The 19263-nt window shown below is 46.3% G+C and overlaps 1 protein-coding gene across 8 annotated transcripts in view; it reads right to left on the bottom strand.

Annotated features, from left to right (window-relative positions):
- Nucleotides 1-19263, bottom strand: part of ANKRD52 (ankyrin repeat domain 52) — a 130107-nt gene that overhangs the window by 20781 nt on the left and 90063 nt on the right. For all 8 annotated transcript variants that reach the window (XM_069758389.1, XM_069758390.1, XM_069758391.1 and 5 more), the window contains 6 exons: nucleotides 17522-17639; nucleotides 17168-17387; nucleotides 16882-16969; nucleotides 16716-16799; nucleotides 4850-4995; nucleotides 4664-4746 (listed from right to left, as the gene is read on the bottom strand). In XM_069758389.1, the coding sequence (XP_069614490.1) occupies nucleotides 4664-4746; nucleotides 4850-4995; nucleotides 16716-16799; nucleotides 16882-16969; nucleotides 17168-17387; nucleotides 17522-17639 (739 nt within the window). The remainder of the gene's footprint in view (nucleotides 1-4663; nucleotides 4747-4849; nucleotides 4996-16715; nucleotides 16800-16881; nucleotides 16970-17167; nucleotides 17388-17521; nucleotides 17640-19263) is intronic.

Genomic DNA, 19263 nt, shown 5'->3' with positions numbered 1-19263 from the left:
GAAATTTACTCTTTCCTCCGGTAGCGTCAGAAATAATTTGGTCCAATTTCTCTCCAAATAAGCGACCAGCTGGTAAGGCAGAGAAATCAACAGTTTTTTGGAAGCAGAATCTGCTCGCCAATCTCGGAGCCACAGGGCCCTTCTGATGGAGACTGCATTTGCAGCTGCCCGTGCAGCGCAATTGGCCGCATTTACCAAAGCGTTAACTACGAAGTCCCCGGCTTAAGCTATCTGGCTAGCGAGGTTGGCCGCCTCTGGGGGAAGATTGCTGTCGTGGAAGTTGGCGGTTAAGACCTCTGCCCAAGCGACCATTGCCTTAGCCACCCAAGTTGCAGTGAAGGATGGAAAGAGTGCCGCTCTTGAAGCCTCGAATACAGAGCGAGCCAAGTATTCAATTTGATGGTCAGTGGGGTTTTTAACTGAAGAACCGTCAGACAAAGATAGGAGTGTTTTGGATGAGAGACGCGATACGGAAGATCTACTGAAGGGCACTGTAGCCAATCCTTCATTATATCTGGAGCAAAAGGATATTTGGACTCAATAGACTTTTGACCTGTGAATAGTTTATCTGGTCGATCCCTGTGTTTCTGAACAACATCCTTAAACTCAGGATAATTGGCAAATATCTTTTGGACACGTTTAGTCTTCTTAAAAGACACCGCGTGTTCCGGAGTTGATATGGATTCTACGCTCACCATCAGGGTCTTGTTGACTGCGTTGATGAGAGAATCAAGTGTCTCTTGACAAGTTGAGGAATCCCGGACTAAAGACGCATTGGACTCGTATTCCGAGTCATGTGCGCTACGACCTTCAGGAGAAGGGGAGCGATAAATTGAGCTTGCAGATGCCGAAGCGCGAGCGTGATCGGGGGACGCGACATGGGTCCTTTTTCTAGAAACCTGAGCCCCCCGTGACTGAGTACGCCCCCTGCTGGTGGACGGTTTCGTACCGTCGCCAGACTCCACTGCGGTCGACAAAGTGACGTTCTGACTTGAGGATGTCCCCGGAGAGAGTCTATTGCCTTAGCCATAGATCGTGACAAGGAAGCGGCCCACTCAGAGGGACTAGGCTCAGCAGGGTTGGCGGCAGCGTTGACAGCGGGAAGCGGCTGCACACAGGCCGGGTCACAATCCATGCATAACAGTATTGTGGGCATGGGGCAAATGGCACATGGGTTTACAAAAATCAGTGTTTTTTACCTCGTTTGGTGTCCTTAGGTTGAGAGTGTGCCGAGACTTAAAGGCAGAGTATGCGCTATAGGTGCAGAGAAGGGGTTAAGCCTTCTTCCAGAGGCTGATGCCTTTGTCCCCAGAGGAGGAAACTGTGTCTGAAGAGCCCGCAGAAAGATGTTCTGCGGACCTATAGCGTTGAGGTGCTCACAGTCAGTGTGATCCCACCGCAGATGCCGGAACAAACATTCCCTCCCCCCCCCCCCCCCCCCCGAGATTAGCAGAGCGCCTCTCGTTCAGGATGAAATACACCAGGAATATGGACGGAGCTCCGGCGGCGCTATGTAAATTGAGGCCTAGTCCGGCAAAAAGCCAGGGACTAAATTTCAGGTGGCCTACCGGCAATGCGCGCCGGTTAAGAACGAAGGGGGGCCACGATGCACACAGGTCGGCTGCCGCTGGCACCAAGCCAGTGGTTCCTCTCCCCAGGGACCAGGACCTGCACGGTCCATCACAAAGAGAAACGCAACAGGCTCACAGATGTGAAGTAGCAGAGCCGGAGTTGTGCAGCGCCTCCTGTCATTTTAATGGCATGAGCTCAATCCATCCTTACTATAGCGGGGGATGGAGAGAATCCTCTGTCCATCTTCTCCAGTAGTCGTGGGCTGAAGTAACGCCATTAGGTGAGGGCCGCTGTCTATCCAGCTGTGGGTTTTCTCCACCCCGGAGAGGAACATGAAGGTGGGAAACCTCATGTGCTCGCCGTATTTCAAGGGTAGGGAGATCGGGACCGTAAAGGAACAGTCGCCCCAAGGTGAGATTAGGTGTGCACCGGTCGTCGCAGGAGAGGATGCGGGGAGATTTACTCCGCGTTTTCGCATGTTGCTGGTTCGGGGGAGAACGGACCCTTGAAAGGAAACCGTCGCCCCCTTCACTCCATTAAAAAATAAAAATTTACAGAAAAAAAAAACAGGAAAAATTTAAAATAAAAAACGTTGGGGTCTGAAAAGGACCCAAGTGCCTCCTACAGACACTAAGCAAGAACTGGTTGAATCTCAGCCAGCGAGAGGGTGTATTCTGCAGAGGAGTAGTTAATCTTTCTGTGTTCACTTAGTGTCCTCCTAGTGGCAGCAGCATAACACCCATGGTCTCGAGTCCCCCAATGAGGCGTAGGAGAAAATTTATTTGATATAACTTGCATTTGTGAAAAAAAAAAACCAGAAACTTAGCGAAAATTTTGAAAACATCGCAATTTTCCAACTTTGTGATTTAAGGGCATGAAAATTCAGAGATGTCACACAAAATACTTAATAAGTAACATTTCCCACATGTCTTTTACATCAGCACAATTTTGGAAGAAAATTTTTTTTGGGTAGGAAGTCATAAGGGTTTAAAAGTTGACCAGCGATTTTTCGTTTTTTGCAACAAAATTTACAAAGCCATTTTATTTTATTTTTTTAGGGACCACATCACATTTGAAGTCACTTTAGGGGCCTATATGATAGAAGACACCCAAAAGGGACACCATTCTAAAAACTGCACCCCTCAAGGTGCTCAAAACCACATTCAAGAAGTATATTAACCATTCAGGTGCTTCTCAGGAATTTTTGGAATGTGGAAAAAATTGACCATTTACATTTTTTTTTTTTTTCACCAAAAATTTACTTCAGATCAATTTTTTTTTTTTAAATTCGACAAGGTTAACAGGAAAAAAATGGACCCCAAAATTTGTTGGTAATTTCTCCTGAGCAAGCAGATACCCCATATGAAGAAAACCACTGTTGGGTGCACAGCAGAGCTCGGAAGGGAAGGAGCGCCATTTGACTTTTTAAATGTAAAATTTCCTGGAACAATTGGCGGATGACATGTCGCTTTTGGAGAACCTCTGATGAGTCTAAACAGTGAAAATCCTCCACAAGTGACAATTTTGGAATCTAGACCCCTCAGGGAACCTATCGAGATGTGTTGTGCACACCGAACCCTCTTATGCTTCACAGAAGTTTATAACGTTGAGCAGTAAAAATAAAAGAAAAACATTTTCCCCCACAAATATGTTTTTAGCACAAAATATTGCATTTTCATAAGGGTAACAGGAGAAATTGCACTATACAATTATGCCTAAAAAGTGGAAACACCCCACAAGTGACCCATGTTGGAAACTAGACCCCTCAAGGAATGTAGATGTGTGGTGAGAATCTTGAAAAGCAAAGTGCTTCACAGAAATTTATAACGTTGAGCCGCGAAAATAATGAAATCACATTTTCCTCACAAATTTTATTTTAGCTCCCAATATTACATTTTCGTTAGGTTAACAGGAGAAATTGCACTATACAATTTGTAGTGCAATTTCTCTTGAGTACACAGATAACCTATATGTAGGAGAATACTACTTTTGAGGGATGCTGCAAAGCTCAGAAGGGAAGAGGCGCCATATTGGAGTTCAGATTTTGCTGGAATGGTTTGAGGGTGCCATGTCACATTAGCAGAGCCCCTGAGGTGCCAGAACAACAGAAACACCCCATATGTGAACTCATTGAACAAACTACACTCCCCAATGAATTTATCTAGGGGTGCAGCGATCATATTGACACCAAATGTGCCTCACAGAGTTTTATACCACTGAGCAGTGAAGAAAGAATAAATTACGGTACATTTTTACCACCAAAATGTTTTAGCCCCAAGTTTGCTAATTATGCAAATGGTCTCTTCAGAGAGGAAGAAAGCTAGAACTCTAGTGCCATCTATTGGAAGGTAGCAATCCTACAAGTCAATGTTGACCCTTTAACGAGCCTTGTCACATGACTTAGGATAATAGCCAAGCCAGAATCTCAATTTGCAGACACAGTTTTGGTAAGCATGCCGATCTCCGCAAAGAGAAACGATACTGCTTAGATAAAGCCCCAAGTTTATAATTGTTCTAAGGGCTTATACTAATTTTTTTTTTTTTTTTAACACAACAAACTGAAGTCCACTTTTTCCTGAGTGCACCAATACCGTATATGTAATCAGGAAATACATTTCAGGCAAAGTGCAAAGCTCAGAAGTGAAGGAGCGCCAGATGTTACTGTTATGGCTTGCCGGTGCAAACGCAAAATTTAGGGGGTTAAAGTGCTGGGAGTGGTGTGTGACTGTTTAGTGATGGGTGTCAGCTGTCAGAATCAGCTGACACCCGGTGGTGATCGCCCACGCACAGCCCATGTCCAGGGCACAGGGACATATATTACGACAAATGTCAGAAAGGGATTGCTACAAGGGAAAATTTTAGAGCCTACTCTCCTCAATATTAATATTGAAAAGTTTTATCAGATTATCTTGGCTTCTTATACTTCACTTTCACTACTTGTTACTTTCATAATTTGAAATGTTCAATAAATACAAAAAAAAATAAAAACTTCTGTAACTTAAAGAAATAACCAAAAAATGAAGAATCTCCTACTTCTGGTAGTATATTATATTAGCATCTAGCAAGACAAATGATAGAAATACACAGGCACCTTGCTGCAGGCTAGGTGAAGAGCAGTGTTCTTGTTTACGTCCATCACAGTTAAATCTGCTTTCATGTGAAACAGCAGGAACTCTAGAAAAGGAGAATATGTCAGTAAAGCAGAACCATAACAGAAATGGCATTTTCTATAATGGATTAAAAAAAAAAAATAAATAAATAAATAAATACACTTTACCAACTGCTGCAGTTCTCCCATTTTCTGCTGCTATCATCAGTGGTGTCCGACCTGCCTGGTCACAGGCATCAACCTCTGCTTGGTGCTGCAGCAGTAGTTGTAAACCATTCATGTTATCAGCAAAGGCTGCAGCTTGAAGAGGAGTCCTAACCAAACAAGGGAGCACAATGGAAACCTCAGTAATTTTACATTTTCTTCCATTCATTTTAATGCACTGTTCCCAATACATTACATCCCCCTAACACTGTTTTTATTTCCAAAGATCGCTAGAAAGGTGGCAATAACTGGCAGCCAGTAATGATGCTGAACATTTATTTTAGCATATTGGACGTTGGGGGAAGAATTCTTTCCAGTTAACGGGATTGGAATGGGTGACTTTCTGGATTCTAGACTATTAAGGCCTATATTGGAAAATCAAAACTGTCCAAGCAACAAGCAGCTTCTTCTCATTCATAAATTGGCCAATAGAGTATGGATGGAAGCTAAAAAAAAGTATAATATTACGAGGATATTCTCTTGGAGTCCCCACTGTGGCATAACTCTGGTTTACACAATTTTGAAATACTCCAGAATTTTGAATTGTGGGAGAAGAAGGGTTTATTAACCCCTTAGTGACAGAGCCAATTTGGTACTTAATGACTGAGCCAATTTTTACAATTCTGACCACTGTCACTTTATAAGGTTATAACTCTGGAACGCTTTAACGGATCCCGCTGATTCTGAGACTTTTTTCGTGACATTGTACTTCATGTTAGCGGCAACATTTCTTCGATATTACTTGCGATTAATTACGAAAAAAACTGAAATATGGCAAGAAAAACAGGATTTTTGGTTGCTTACCGTAAAATCTGTTTCTCGGAGCCTTCATTGGGGGACACAGGAACCATGGGTGTATGCTGCTGCCACTAGGAGGCTGACACTATGCAAATAAAAAAAGTTAGCTCCTCCTCTGCAGTGTACACCCTACCGACTGGAAGTAGGATATTCAGTTAGTGAGAAAGCAGTAGGAGAAGCAACATGTTAAAGATAGAAAGTCAAACTGTGACAATATAAACACAATAAAACAGAGCTGTTCAACTTGGGAGGGTGCTGTGTCCTCCAATGAAGGCTCCGAGAAACAGATTTTACGGTAAGCAACCAAAAATCCTGTTTTCTCTATCGCCTCATTGGGGGACACAGGAACCATGGGACGTCCCAAAGCAGTCCCTGGGGTGGGAACAGCAGAAAAAAAACTCCATTCAGGTCGGAGAACTTACCACTGCCGCCTGCAAGATCCTTCCGCCTAGGCTGGCAACTGCCAAAGCGTAGGTATGGAGCTTATAACATTTGGCAAATGAGTGAATGGAACACCAGGTTGCCTTGCAAAGTTGTAGGGCGGATGCCCCATGGTGTACCGCCCAGGAGGCACCCACTGCCCGGGGCAGAGTGAGGCTTAATCCCAGGAGGAGTCACTGTTCCTGACCCGGTAAGCCTCCAGAATAGCAAGTCTGATCCAGAGAACAATCATAACCTTGGAGGCTGGCAGGCCTCTTGGCGCACCGTCTGGAATGACAAATAGACGGTCCGTCTTCCTAAAGAAGGTGGTCCTAGACAAATAGATCCTCACCGCCCTGACCAGGTCTGGGATGTTCAGCGAACGCTTTAGAGAATAGGTCGGAGCAGAACAAAAAGGTGGGAAGGACAATCTTATTGAAGTAACAAGGAGGACACCACCCTGGGAAGAAAAGGCGACGATGGCCGTAAACTACCTCATCTTGGTGAAGAACCAAGAAATGGGGCGACAGGAGAGAGCCACCAACTCTGAGACGCGCCTAATGGAGGTGATGGCCACCAGAAACGACACCTTGCAGGACAGAACAGACAGTGAGGCCTCATGGGGAGGTTCAAGGGGGGGAACCCCACAGCCTCCAGAACAAGATTAAGCTCCTTGGGATCCACGAGAGTCCGGTACAAGAGAGCTGCATGCACCACTCCTTGAAGAAAAGTTCTGACCTGAGAACGGGACGGATATATATCCTTGTACCGTGATAGCCAGTAGATAGACAAATATTTGGAATTGAATTAGTCTATGCCTGATGAAGAGGCCTGAGAAGTCTCGAAGGTTTGCAATTTGCTACCATCTTTTCAGTTAGCCATTAAGAGGTATCAACCACCGAGGTCTCTCAGATCTAAATATCTGACCTGAGAACAGGAAGTCAAGGACTTCTGAAATGGGACTTCAGAAAGAGAATGGAAAGCGTTGCTACCTGACCCTTTAGAGGACTAAGGTCAAGGCCAGCATCAAGTCCTGCCTTGAGAAAAGGCCAAATGGAAGGATTCAACAGCCAAGATGTTAAATTGAGCAACCAAGAACTCTGGTGGCAGATCGGTCCTTGGGACAGAAGATCTGGCCTGTCTGTGGCCTCCAGAGGAAGTCCGCGAGGAGATTGGCGATCTCAGCGAACCAGAACCTTCTGGGCCAATCTGGTGCGGTCAGAAAGACCGGCACCCCTTCTGCAATGATCTTCAACAGCCTGGGAAGAAGGGAAGGGGAGGAAACAGATAGGGAAATACAAAATGCGACCCAGGAATGGCCAAAGCATCGGTCTCCACTACAAGAGGGTCGCGGACCTGGAAACAAACGGTGGAACCTTCCTAAGCAGTCGCGACGCCAAGAGATCCGCGTCCGGAGATCCCCATCAAAGGCAAATTTGAAGGAAGACCTCCCGATGCAGGGACCACTCTCCTGCCGAAAGGCCCTCGTGGCAGAGAAAAACACCGCGGCCTAGTTGCCAACGCCGGGAATATGCACTGCGGATAGTGCCGGAACCGTCGCCTCTGCCCAGAAGAGGATCTTGGATACCTCCGCCATTTCCAAGAGACTGATTCCCTCCCTGGTGTTTGACATATGCCACAGTCGTGGCATTGGACGTCTGGATTCTGACTGGCAGACCTCTGAGAACCTTTTCCCAGTGACTCAGGGACAGAAGAATGGCCGCTATCTCAAGGATGTCGATCGGCAGAGGAGAATCTTGCTCCGACCAACGCCCCTTTAACTGACGGATTGCGGGAAACCGCACCCCAGCCGGGAAGGCTGGCGACCGTCGTCACCACCTGCCATGGGCGAGAAGGAAGGACCGGACCTGGGGAATGAGAGGGGATGACAGCCACCAGCTGAGAGACCATTAGAATCGGACGGAAGGCCGAATCGGACGATCCAGAGACAGCACAGACCTGTCCCACTGAGAAAGGATGGCCTGCTGAAGTGGAACAGCGCAAAAGGGAACGCTTCCGATGCTGCCACCATTCGTCCCAGGACCTTCATTGCTGAACGGAAGGAAGGCAGCCGAGGGCCTTGCAGAAAACTCCGTCCTGGAGAATTGCCCGTTTCTCCTTGAGAAGAAAACATAACAAAAAACCCTCGACTGACAGGTGTCGAACAGCATGCCTTAGAAGACGAGGCACTGACTCGGAACAAGACAAGACTTTGTTCTGCTGACCAGCCACCAGAAACGGGACAGGGAGTCGGACGATTGTCACTCTCCTGGGCCTGAGAGGGGGGCGGAGTCTTGATGTCTTCGAGGTACGGAATGAGCACTAGGCCCCTGATCCTCAAAATGGCCATAAATGTAGCCATGATCTTTATGAAGACACTGGGTGCGGTCGCAAGACCGAGTGGCACGGCGATGAACTGGAAATGACTCTTCTGCGCCACGAAACGCAGGAGACACAGGTGTGCTGGGAAAATCAGAACATCGAGATAGGCTTCTTGGATATCTATGGAGCACAGGAATTCCTGTGGTTCCATGCAAGCCAATACTGAACAGAGGGACTCCATCCTGAAATGCCGCAGGCGGAACCTTTTGTTCACTAACTTAGGAACCAGATGGGTCGAACTGCGCCGTTGTTCTTCGGCACTACAAGCAGGTTTGAATAGAAACCTGTGAAGCGTTCCTACTGAGATGGAAACGATAACCTCCGAACAAAGAAGAAAGGCAATGGACGCAAAGAAACCTGGGATCAGATTAGGATCTTTTAGAGGGTGGGATTCGAAGAAGCGATTCCGGGGCCGCGAAGCGAACCCCATCTTGTATCCAGAGGATACCACCTCCCTGACCTCGACCGAGGCAAGCCAAACGTCCCTGCAAAAAAGAAAAAAACAAAAAACAAAACAGAGGCCCGCCCAAACTGGGAGGAACACTGGGCCCTTAGCACGAGTTATGCCAAGGAAGATCTGCCAGGTCTGGGCCTGGTGGACCTACCATGGGAATTGAGGGAACGCCAGGAAGGGGTAGGCTTGAAGGAAGCCTTTTCTCTAGCCAGGCGAGACCGCAGTCTGTGCTAGCCAGAGGAATATTCTGACGCCACGAACCAGCGAAAGGACAAAAAGGGAGCTGAACTGCCATATCAGGGGAGGCCAGTGACGCTCGTGCCTCCCGTGGCGTCCTTAATAATTTGTTCCAGCATGTAGTCAAAGACGGGCCCCCTGGAAAGGGAGGCTGGTAAGGGACTTCTTTGAAAACAAGTCCACCTGCCATGTCTTGAGCCAAATATTCCGCCAGATGGTCACCATATTGCTGGATACCTGAGCTGCACAAGACACGCATCTAGGGAGACAGCTACCAAATATTTCCCTGCATAGGAAAACTGGTAGATCAGGTCGGCCAGCTCCCCCGGAAGAGGTCCAGCCGTGGTACCCTTACAAGGCTGTTTGGTCCATCTAGCTGTGGTCCTTGAGAACCAGGTAGAGGCAATGGCCGAGGCACAAAGCAGAAGCAGCCACTTCAAAAGGCTGATTTTTCCAGCGATTCTATACTTGTATCCTTGGAATCCATGAGGGATGCTGCATTAGAAAGTGGAAGGACCATGTTGGTGGACAGTCTGGGGACTGACGAGTCCGCTGCCGAGGAATCAGTCCAGTTAGCGATGAGCTCAGGGGAGAAGGGATATAGGATGCCGAGACGCTTCCCTGTCTGAAAGCATCTGGTATGGTTCACCTTTCCCCTGGCAAATACCACAACAAATTCAGTGTGTGGAGCAAAGACCTTGGAAGTTGGTTTTGACCGTCTAAACGAAACCGCCTTTTCTGCGGGTTCCGTAGAGGTATCCATGATGCCTAAGGTCTGGTTGACTGCAACAATAAGGCTTTGCACCCTATCACTCATGCTAGAGGCCTGTAGTGAAACAAAGTCTGAATCTTTCTCTGAAAACATGACCGAGGACGCCCGTCTGACTCGGGAGAGGAGGATCAGGAAGAGGGATCTCACCGTGCCAGACCGGAGGGCGAGATGGATCGGGAAAAGGACAGAATTTCGCTCCTGTCTGGATCTCTTGTGACCTGTGTTGAAAAGGCCGGATGGAGAATCCTGTGACCCACTGGCAACTGCGGGGGGCTGGGAGGGACAATCTGTCAAGCACGGACACCAGGGACGTGACATCCTGGTGAGGTCCGCCACAGACCGAGACAGAAGGAAAGCCCACCCAGGGATACGGGCCTCTGTCTCACCCGGGGTAGGAACTCCTGGCCGGTGGGTTCATGATGAGCAGACCCATTAACTGATGCCAGAACATTAGGGAATAGGAGAGCCGAGGAGTGTCGGGCTGCAGAGCAGCTACTCACAGTAGGTGCAGTCATCCTGTATTCAGCTCCAGACTGTAGGGCTGCTGTGCCAGGAAGAGAAGGCTCCACAGGAAACAAGTACAATCTGGATCAATAGGAAAAATGGCAGTCACAAGAGGGTGTCCAGGTCCAGGAGTGAAAAAGCGCACACTGCAGGGACACATGCTGAAAAGCCTGCTGAGACAGGAAAAAAGGGCGGAGCTAAATCGCGGGACCAGGGGGCGGAGCCAAGTGCCGGGGCGGAGCTAAGTCCCGGCAGGAAGGAGCTGACTAAGAGCTAGGTGGGAAAAAAGCCCGCCCGAAAAGCAGGAAGAAGAGGGGCGGAGCCAGCCCTGCAGCTAGGCCCGAGTGAAGCGGGGACCTAAATTAGAGCTGGTGACCGCCGGAGGATGGGGGAGCGGCGCAGAGGATTGAAAAACGCTGCAAAACAATGCCTGCAGCCCCAAATACCCGCAAAATTAAAGGGGAAAAGACCCCCGATGCCCCACTCTGCAGCTAGGCCTGGAAGAGGCCGGGACCTAGATTACATCACATGACCACCGGAGCACGGGGGAAGTGTTGAGGAAAGCCCTAAAACTGCTGCAAAGGTAACCTGAATTAAGGGGCCCACTATTAAAATAAAGGAATTTTTTTTATTTTTATTTTCTTCTTTCCCGATCTTCTTATCTCTGTACCTGGGGGGAGAGAGAGAGAGAACACCTCCCCATCCAAGATCGGACGTCCGATAATCCAGCATAGTGGGACATCCGTGTCTCCTCGAACCGACAGGCTCTGGTGGGCGAGTGGGTGGGAGACGGAGGCAGGCCCGGGTCTGAATCACCTCAACACGCTTCAGTGTTAGGGGCTGGGGTCCTGCCGACCAGACATATGAGGATACGGGGTGGCAGTACACGCCGTACTCAGTCTCTTTGTGGGACTACAGGAGTGAGTGACTGACCACCCTGTATCCCTCCGTGGTACCTGAAAAGGAACGACGCACACTCAGGTAGATAGGGGTCTAATGAAAGACCCATGTCCACCTCCTACTGACACTAAGCTAAACTGAATATCCTACTTCCAGTCGGTAGGGTGTACACTGCAGAGGAGGAGCTAACTTTTTTTATTTGCATAGTGTCAGCCTCCTAGTGGCAGCAGCATACACCCATGGTTCCTGTGTCCCCCAATGAGGAGATAGAGAAATTTAAAATTTTGCAATTTTCAAACTTTGTATTTTTATGCCCTTAAAATCAGAGATCTGTCACACAATAGTTAATAAATAACATTTCCCACATGTCTACTTTACATCAGCACAATTTTGGAAACAACATTTTTGTGTTAGGAGTTATAAGGGTTAAAAGTTGACCAGCAAATTCTCATTTTTACAACACCATTTTTTTTTTTTTGGGACCACATGACATTTGAAGTCATTTTGAGGGGTCTGTATGATCGAAAATAACCTAGTGTGACGCCATTCTAAAAACTGCACCCCTCAAGGTTCTCAAAACCACATTCAAGAAGTTTATTAACCCTTTACGTGCTTCACAGGAACTGAAACAATGTGGAAGGGAAAAATGAACATTTACCTTTTTTTGCAAACATTTTACTTCAGAACCATTTTTTTTAATTTTCACAAGTGTAAAAACAGAAATTAAATAATAAATTTTGTTGTGCAATTTCTCCTGAATACGCCGATACCACATATGTGGGGGGTAAACCACTGTTTGGGCGCACTGCTGAGCTTGGAAGTGAAGGAGCGCCGTTTGACTTTTTCAATGCAGAATTGGCTGGAATTGAGATTGGATGCCATGTCACGTTTAGAGAGCCCCTAATGTGCCTAAACAGTGGAAACCCCCCACAAGTGACACCATTTTGGAAACTAGACCCCATAAGGAACTTATCTAGATGTGTGGTGAGCACTATAAACCCCCAGGTGCTTCACAGAAGTTTATAACGTAGAGCCGTGAAAATAAAAAAAATTTTTTTGTCCACAAAAAAGATTTTGTAGCACCCAAGTTATTATTTTCACAAGGGTAACAAAAGAAATTGGACCCCAAAAGTTGTTGTCCAATTTATCCCGAGTACTCTGATGCCCCATATGTGTGGGTAAACCACTGTTTGGGCGCACGGCAGAGCTCAGAAGGGAGGGAGCACCATTTGACTTTTTGAGCGCAAAATTGGCTGTCGTGTTTGGAGACCCGCTGATGTACCTAAACAGTGGAAACCCCCCAATTCTAACTCCAACCCTAACCACAACACACCCCTAACCCTAATCCCAACTCGATCCATAATCCTAATCACAAGCCTAACGATAATCACAACCCTTACCCCAAAACAACCCTAATGTCAACCCTAACCATAACCCTAATCAAAACCCTATATCCAACACACCCCTAATCCTAATCTCAACCCTAACCTCAAATCTAACCCTAATCTCAATACACCCCTGATCCCAACCTTAATCCCAAACCTAACCCTAATCCCAAGCGTAACCCTAATGCCAACCCTAACACCAACCCTAATCCAAATCCTAACCCTAATCGCAACTCTAACACAAACTTTAGCCGCAACCCTAGCCCTAAATTTAGCCCTAACCCTAACTTTAGCCCCAATCCTAACCCTAGCTTTAACTTTAGCCCCAACCCTAAGGCTACTTTCACACTTGCGTCGTGTGGCTTCCGTCGCAATCCGTCGTTTTGGACAAAAAACGGATCCTGCAAATGTGCCCGCAGGATGCATGTTTTGCCCATAGACTTGTATTGCCGACGAATCACGACGGATGGCCACACGTCGCGTCCGTCGTGCACTGGATCAGTTGTGTTTTGGCGGACAGTCGGCACAAAAAAAGTTCAATGTAATGTTTTTTGTACGTCGTGTCCGCCATTTCCGACCGCGCATGCGTGGCTGTAACTCCGCCCCCTCCTCCCAGGACATAGACTGGGCAGCGGATGGGTTGAAAAACTGCATCCGCTGCCCACGTTGTGCACAATTTTCACAACGTGTGTCGGTACGTCGGGCCGACGTATTGCGACGGCCCCGTACCGACGCAAGTGTGAAAGGAGCCTAACTCTAAATTTAGCCCCAACCCTAACCCTAAATTTAGTCCCAACCCTAAATTTAGCCCCAACTACTCCACCTGCTGGCCGGCAGAATATGGCGGGCGCACTGCGCATGCACCCGCCATTTTCTTTCCGGAGGAAGAAGCTGGCGGCCAGGAGAAGGAGGACCCAGGGACACTGGTAAGTATAGCAGGGTCCCCGAATCCCCCTATTTCTCTGTCCTCTGATGTGCGATCACATCAGAGGACAGAGAATGAAAGATTGCCTTTTTTTTTTTTGCGATCGCCGGTAAACAGTTTATTACCGGCGATCGCAAAACAGGGGTCGGTAAAAACCGACCCCGATCATGTTCTTTGGGGTCTCGGCTACCCCCGGCAGCCGAGACCCCAAAGATTTTCCGGGTGCCGGCGGACGCACTGCGCATGCGCCTGCCATTTTTTGGCCGGAACAAGATGGCGGCGCCCATCGGGAGCCACGAGGAGCACCGGGGGAGACAGGTGAGTATCGGGGGGGCTATTGGGGACCCCATTTCTCTGTCCTCTGATGTGCGATCACATCAGAGGACAGAAAAATTAAATGGGAAATCGCGTTTTTGTTTTTTTTGGCGATCGCCGGTAAACGGTTAATTATAGGCGATCGCAACCCGGGGGTCGGTAAAAAAAAAAAACCCAAATCATGTTCTCTGGGGTCTCGGCTACCCCCGGCAACCGAGACCCCAGAGAAAATCAGACTCTGGGGGGTGCTATTCACTCTTTCCACAGCGCCGTTAATTAACAGCGCTGTGGTTTAAGTACCCTTAACTGCGGCCGTTAAAAGGCGTATCGGCGGTCGTTAAGGGGTTAATCTACACAGATCGTATTTTGCCATCTTGCACAATTACAAATACATAACTCCATTTTTTTTTTAATAAATATCTAACAATAAGGTACACCTAATTCAGTTTTCTTGTAGAGATGTGGTTTTTATTCTTTTCCCCTAAATGGGATTGTGAAATCTCAGGAACCAGGTGGATTGATTTGTAGGCTATATTAGTCACTCAAACATGCAGATAGCTAGATTCAGTCCCTGAATGAGGAGTTAAGTGTGGCTTTACTTGAATTCCACTTGTGTGTCCCCGGCTATAAAAAAGTTAATACAGCTATATATCTTACATCAGAGTCATCTCACATGGTTTAGATCAGGGGTATCAAACTGCATTCCTCGAGGGCTGCAAACAGGTCATGTTTTCAGGATTCCCTTGTACTGCACAGGTGATAATTTAATCACCTACACACAATGATTGCAGCACCTTGTGCAATGCTAAGGAAATCTTGAAAACACGCATGGTTTGCGGCCCTCGAGGAATGCAGTTTGACACCCCTGGTTTAGATTGAGGAAGATCAGTAGATCTAGGGATGACGTGCCCTAAGAGTGGTTCCCAAAATGCAGATTTTTGGCATGATATGGAGTGCCCAATTGCTTACATCCTTTTGGGAAATACTAGGATTTTTAGTTGCAATTCTAAATTATATTTCCATTGGACCGTTATGTTTATTTGGTATTTTGGATGAGAAAATGAAGCACCATCTCATTTCTCAAGAGTCATTCTTAGCTAGTAAAACAATAGCTATGTGATGGATGGATAGACAACCTCCAATTTGTTTCATGTGGATAAAAATGGTATACTCTGTGCTTTCATGTGAACACTTTCTATGTAAGAATAGGACAAGCTTGAAAAAGTGTAGGGAATATGCGCTAGATCTCCGCAAACTGGAGGAATTCCTCAAGCCTTTAAGACTAACGGGCGAGACCTGGTTAACCCCTTCACGACATGCGCCATACTAGTGCTATGTATGCCATGTCTCCCCCTTTGATGTAGGGTCCGGGAATGAGCCCACATCTTTCCCGGCACATGTCAGCTCTTCAGAACAGCTGACAAGTCACCAATTCTGCAACATTCAGGCTACTTACAGTCCAACACAATGCATGGTGATTGGCATTTGCCAAACACCAAGATTGGCAGATTTGACATTGGCGCCCTGTGCCCTTCACAGATGAGAGCAGGTTCACACTGAGCACATGTGACCGTCTGAAGATGCTGTGGAGAACATTATGCTGCCTGCAACATCCTCCAGCATGACTAGTTTGGCAGTGGGTCAGTAATGGAGGCATTTCTTTGGAGGTCCACACAACCTTCCATGTGCTAGTCAGAGGTACACTGACTGCCATTAGGTACTGGGATGAGATCCTCAGACTATAAGCAGGTGCACTGGGTCCTGGGTTCCTTCTGATACAGGACAATGCTAGGCCTCAGGTGGCTGAAGTGTGTCAGCAGTTCCTGCAAGATGAAGGCATTGATGCTATGGACTGGCTCGTCCATTACTCAGACTTGAACCCAATCGAGCCCATCTGGGACATCATGTCTCGTTCCATCCACTAACGTCACGTTGCACCACAGACTGTCCAGGAGTTGACTGATTATTTAACCAAGTTTGGGAGGAGATCCCTCAAGAGAGCATCCGCCGCATGCCCAGGCATTTTAGGGAGGCCATACAGGCATGTAGAGGTCACACACACAACTGAGCATCATTTCCTTATCTTTAGGTATTTCCACTGAAGTTGGATCAGCCTCTCATTTGATTTTCCACTTTGATTTGGAGTGTGATTCCAAATCCAGACCTCCGTGGGATATTCATTTTCATTGATCATTTTCATGTTTTATTGTTCTCAACGCATTTCACTATGTAATGAATAGATTTTCAACGCAGATATTTCATTCAATTCATTCATTCTAGGATGTGGTATTCTGTGGCTCCCTTTATTTTTTTATTTTTTTTTAGTAGTGTACATTAAATTCTGAAATTAGACACCGAGTCAAGTCTTGTTTGTCTGATTTATCTATATTTCAGTCTGAGTTGCGTTGTAACTGTATAACTCTTGAAATAATGCAACACATGAAGGCCGATTGATCCTCAACATGTTTGTTACATGTTGGAATATTCAGAACTGGTTTATAAAATGCCATTATGTTGCTGCTCTGGGTGATACTACATTTTCAGTAAAACAAGTTAAAAAAAAAAAACCCACAGGGTTGGAGGAATAATAAACTACAACTAGGATTTAAAAACACACAATTATTTTTTTAATTAGCAATTATTTGCTATGACAGTGGCAGGCAAGAATCAAAATAATCTGGCACCATATTATGGCATAGATTTACTTCCAAACGAACATAATATAAATTTATACTAACCTTCCTTTGGCATCTCTGCTATTCACAATCTTGGCACCCAATGCTGTTATAAGCATCTCAGCCGTACCGTCTTGGCTGTTAATTCTGCAAATATTGAAACATTTACAACTAATCTGAAAGCATTTTTTCATACAAACCGGGTGCACACATCATGAAATGTACTTACACTGCACAGTGCAAAGGGGTGAAAGGGTTTCCTTCGAGGTAAGCAAATGGGTTGTGTTCAAGTAACAATTCCAAACAATCTTCATGCCCTGGAAAACAAATTGCCAAAACTATGAAGTCTCGTTTGTGCTCAAGACTAAAAAGGTATTTACGACTTAAAAAAACAAACCCCCCAAAAAAACAAAAAAAAACAAAAACACCACAACTTTGAAACAAAGCAGGAAAGAAAGCAGAACAGCAAAACATAATGGATTTGCTTGTTAACATTCAAGGAGGACATGACCCACCATTGTAAGCAGCCCAGTGCATGGGAGTGTATCCGTTGTAATCCACCACTGCATCCAGTGGGTCTGTAGAGAGTGCAGCCTGCAAATACACATGCACCAGTGTTGCATGGCCACAAGCTGAAGCAAAGTGAATAGGTGTGCGTCCCTTGTAATCCCGACACAGCACAAAGGCATCATGGTCCAGCAGAGCACCCACACAATCTTCACAACCAGTTACTGACTGCAGAAAATACATTAAAAAAATTGAAAACTCAAAGGGGAAAACCATGCCTTCATAACTGAAAAGCAATCCCATTAAAAATTAGTCGACGTCAAATGTAGTTTTTAGAAAAGGGGAGGGACGGCTTTGCTCACCGCTCTGTGTAGTGTGGTTCTTCCTCTTTTATCTCCAGCATCTACAGTGGCTCCTTTCTCCAGCAGCAGGTGAACACAGTCAACATGTCCATTCATCACAGCAAGCATAAGGGGAGTTCTGGCAAGAAACCAAAAGACAAAAATTTCAGTGCTTTGCAAAGTATATGCCGTACTTATTTTTTTATTTACTCTTTAATGACTTTACAAATTGTAGTAATTCCGTTCCAAATTCTGAAGGCTGCAACTTCGGGTAAGTGCACACGTTGCAGATTTGGCTGTGGATCCACAGTGGATTTGGCCCTGCGGGTCCGCAGTTTTCCATGCATTGTACAGTACCATGTAAACCTATGGAAAATCAAATCCGCAGTGCACATGCTGCGGAAAATTCTGCGGTTTATTTTCAGCAGCATGTAAATTTTTTGTGTGGATCCGCAGCATTTTACACCTGCTCCTCAATAGGAATCAGGTGTAAAAACGAAGGCGAAATAAGCACAAAATCTGGAAAACGCAGCGTATTTTACCTGCGGATACTGCAGAACCCACAAGGCAAAATCTGCAATGGAATCCGCAACGTGTGCACATACCCTTAGAATTCATCATCACCAACAGATAGACAGTTCGCATCATGCAAGCATAGATAACAGACTGCTGGGTGACGCGAGATCAAGCCCAATATGAAGCTAGCCAAATGCTAATAAAATGATAAAGACCTTTTTAAAACTTCTTTCAAATGTAAATAAAATAGAAAAAATAGTAATAATAACAATCTATTTATATAATTGCCTTGTAATGTTTTCATTTCCTGTTCTGTCCCGATGTCACCGTATCCCAGAATTTCAAGCGGAGAAGTTCACCAATCGTCATATTGGGACACCCAAGTGATGGTATCTCAATACAGAAACTGCTGCTGGTACCAACGTATTGCGCGGTACCACCAGAACACCGCCACACCACACACTCTATATGCACCAGTCACGCAGCCTCTTGCGCGTTACTACCAGCGGAACACCGCTGCGAACATGACGCCACCAGGATCAGCTGAATGATTCACTGACTGCCGCCATCTTTTTACAGGAGGAGCGCATGTGCAGTTTTAATGTGACCGCCGCTATCTGTCTGCACAAAGATGGCAGCGGTCTGATTTACTGCACCTGTGCGAATTGCATGCAGGTGAAGTGAATCATTCGGCTGATCCCGGAGGCAGATGCGCAACGTGTCTACAGGCAGAGGAAGCCGGTCACATTAAAGGGGTTTTCCCACGAACGAAAGTTAATTTTAAAATGGACTGTGTCTGACCATGTACGGAGCATACCACATCTCCTGGGCAGGGGAGGAAGCAAAAGACAATGACATTACAGCCAGGGATCACAGTTGATTCAATTTGTGAGGCAAAATATTTCAGTGACTTTTTAAAAAACATTTTACCTCACAAAATGTATCCTCTACGATCTCCTGCTGTAATGTCAGTATTGTCTTTTGCTTCCTCCCCTGCCCAGGAGCTGTGGTATGCTCTGTACACGGTTAGACACAATTTTTAAAATGAACTTTTAAAGGGCTTTTCCCACGAACTAAACACAAATATCAATGCCAGCACGGCTCCTCCTAAAAAGTACCCCAATGACAATGAAAGGAAAGCAGCAAAGGCACAACGTCGAAGACAACAGAGGGCAAAAGAGACTCTTGGAAGAGCAACAGCATCGCTGGGACAAAAACAATGCATATAAGTGTAGGCGTCAAGCACA

The sequence above is a fragment of the Ranitomeya imitator genome, chromosome 3 (assembly GCF_032444005.1).
Source record: "Ranitomeya imitator isolate aRanImi1 chromosome 3, aRanImi1.pri, whole genome shotgun sequence".
Taxonomy (NCBI): domain Eukaryota; kingdom Metazoa; phylum Chordata; class Amphibia; order Anura; family Dendrobatidae; genus Ranitomeya; species Ranitomeya imitator.
Note: the sequence above shows the minus strand (reverse complement) of the source record. Positions and strands in the feature narration are given on the sequence as shown.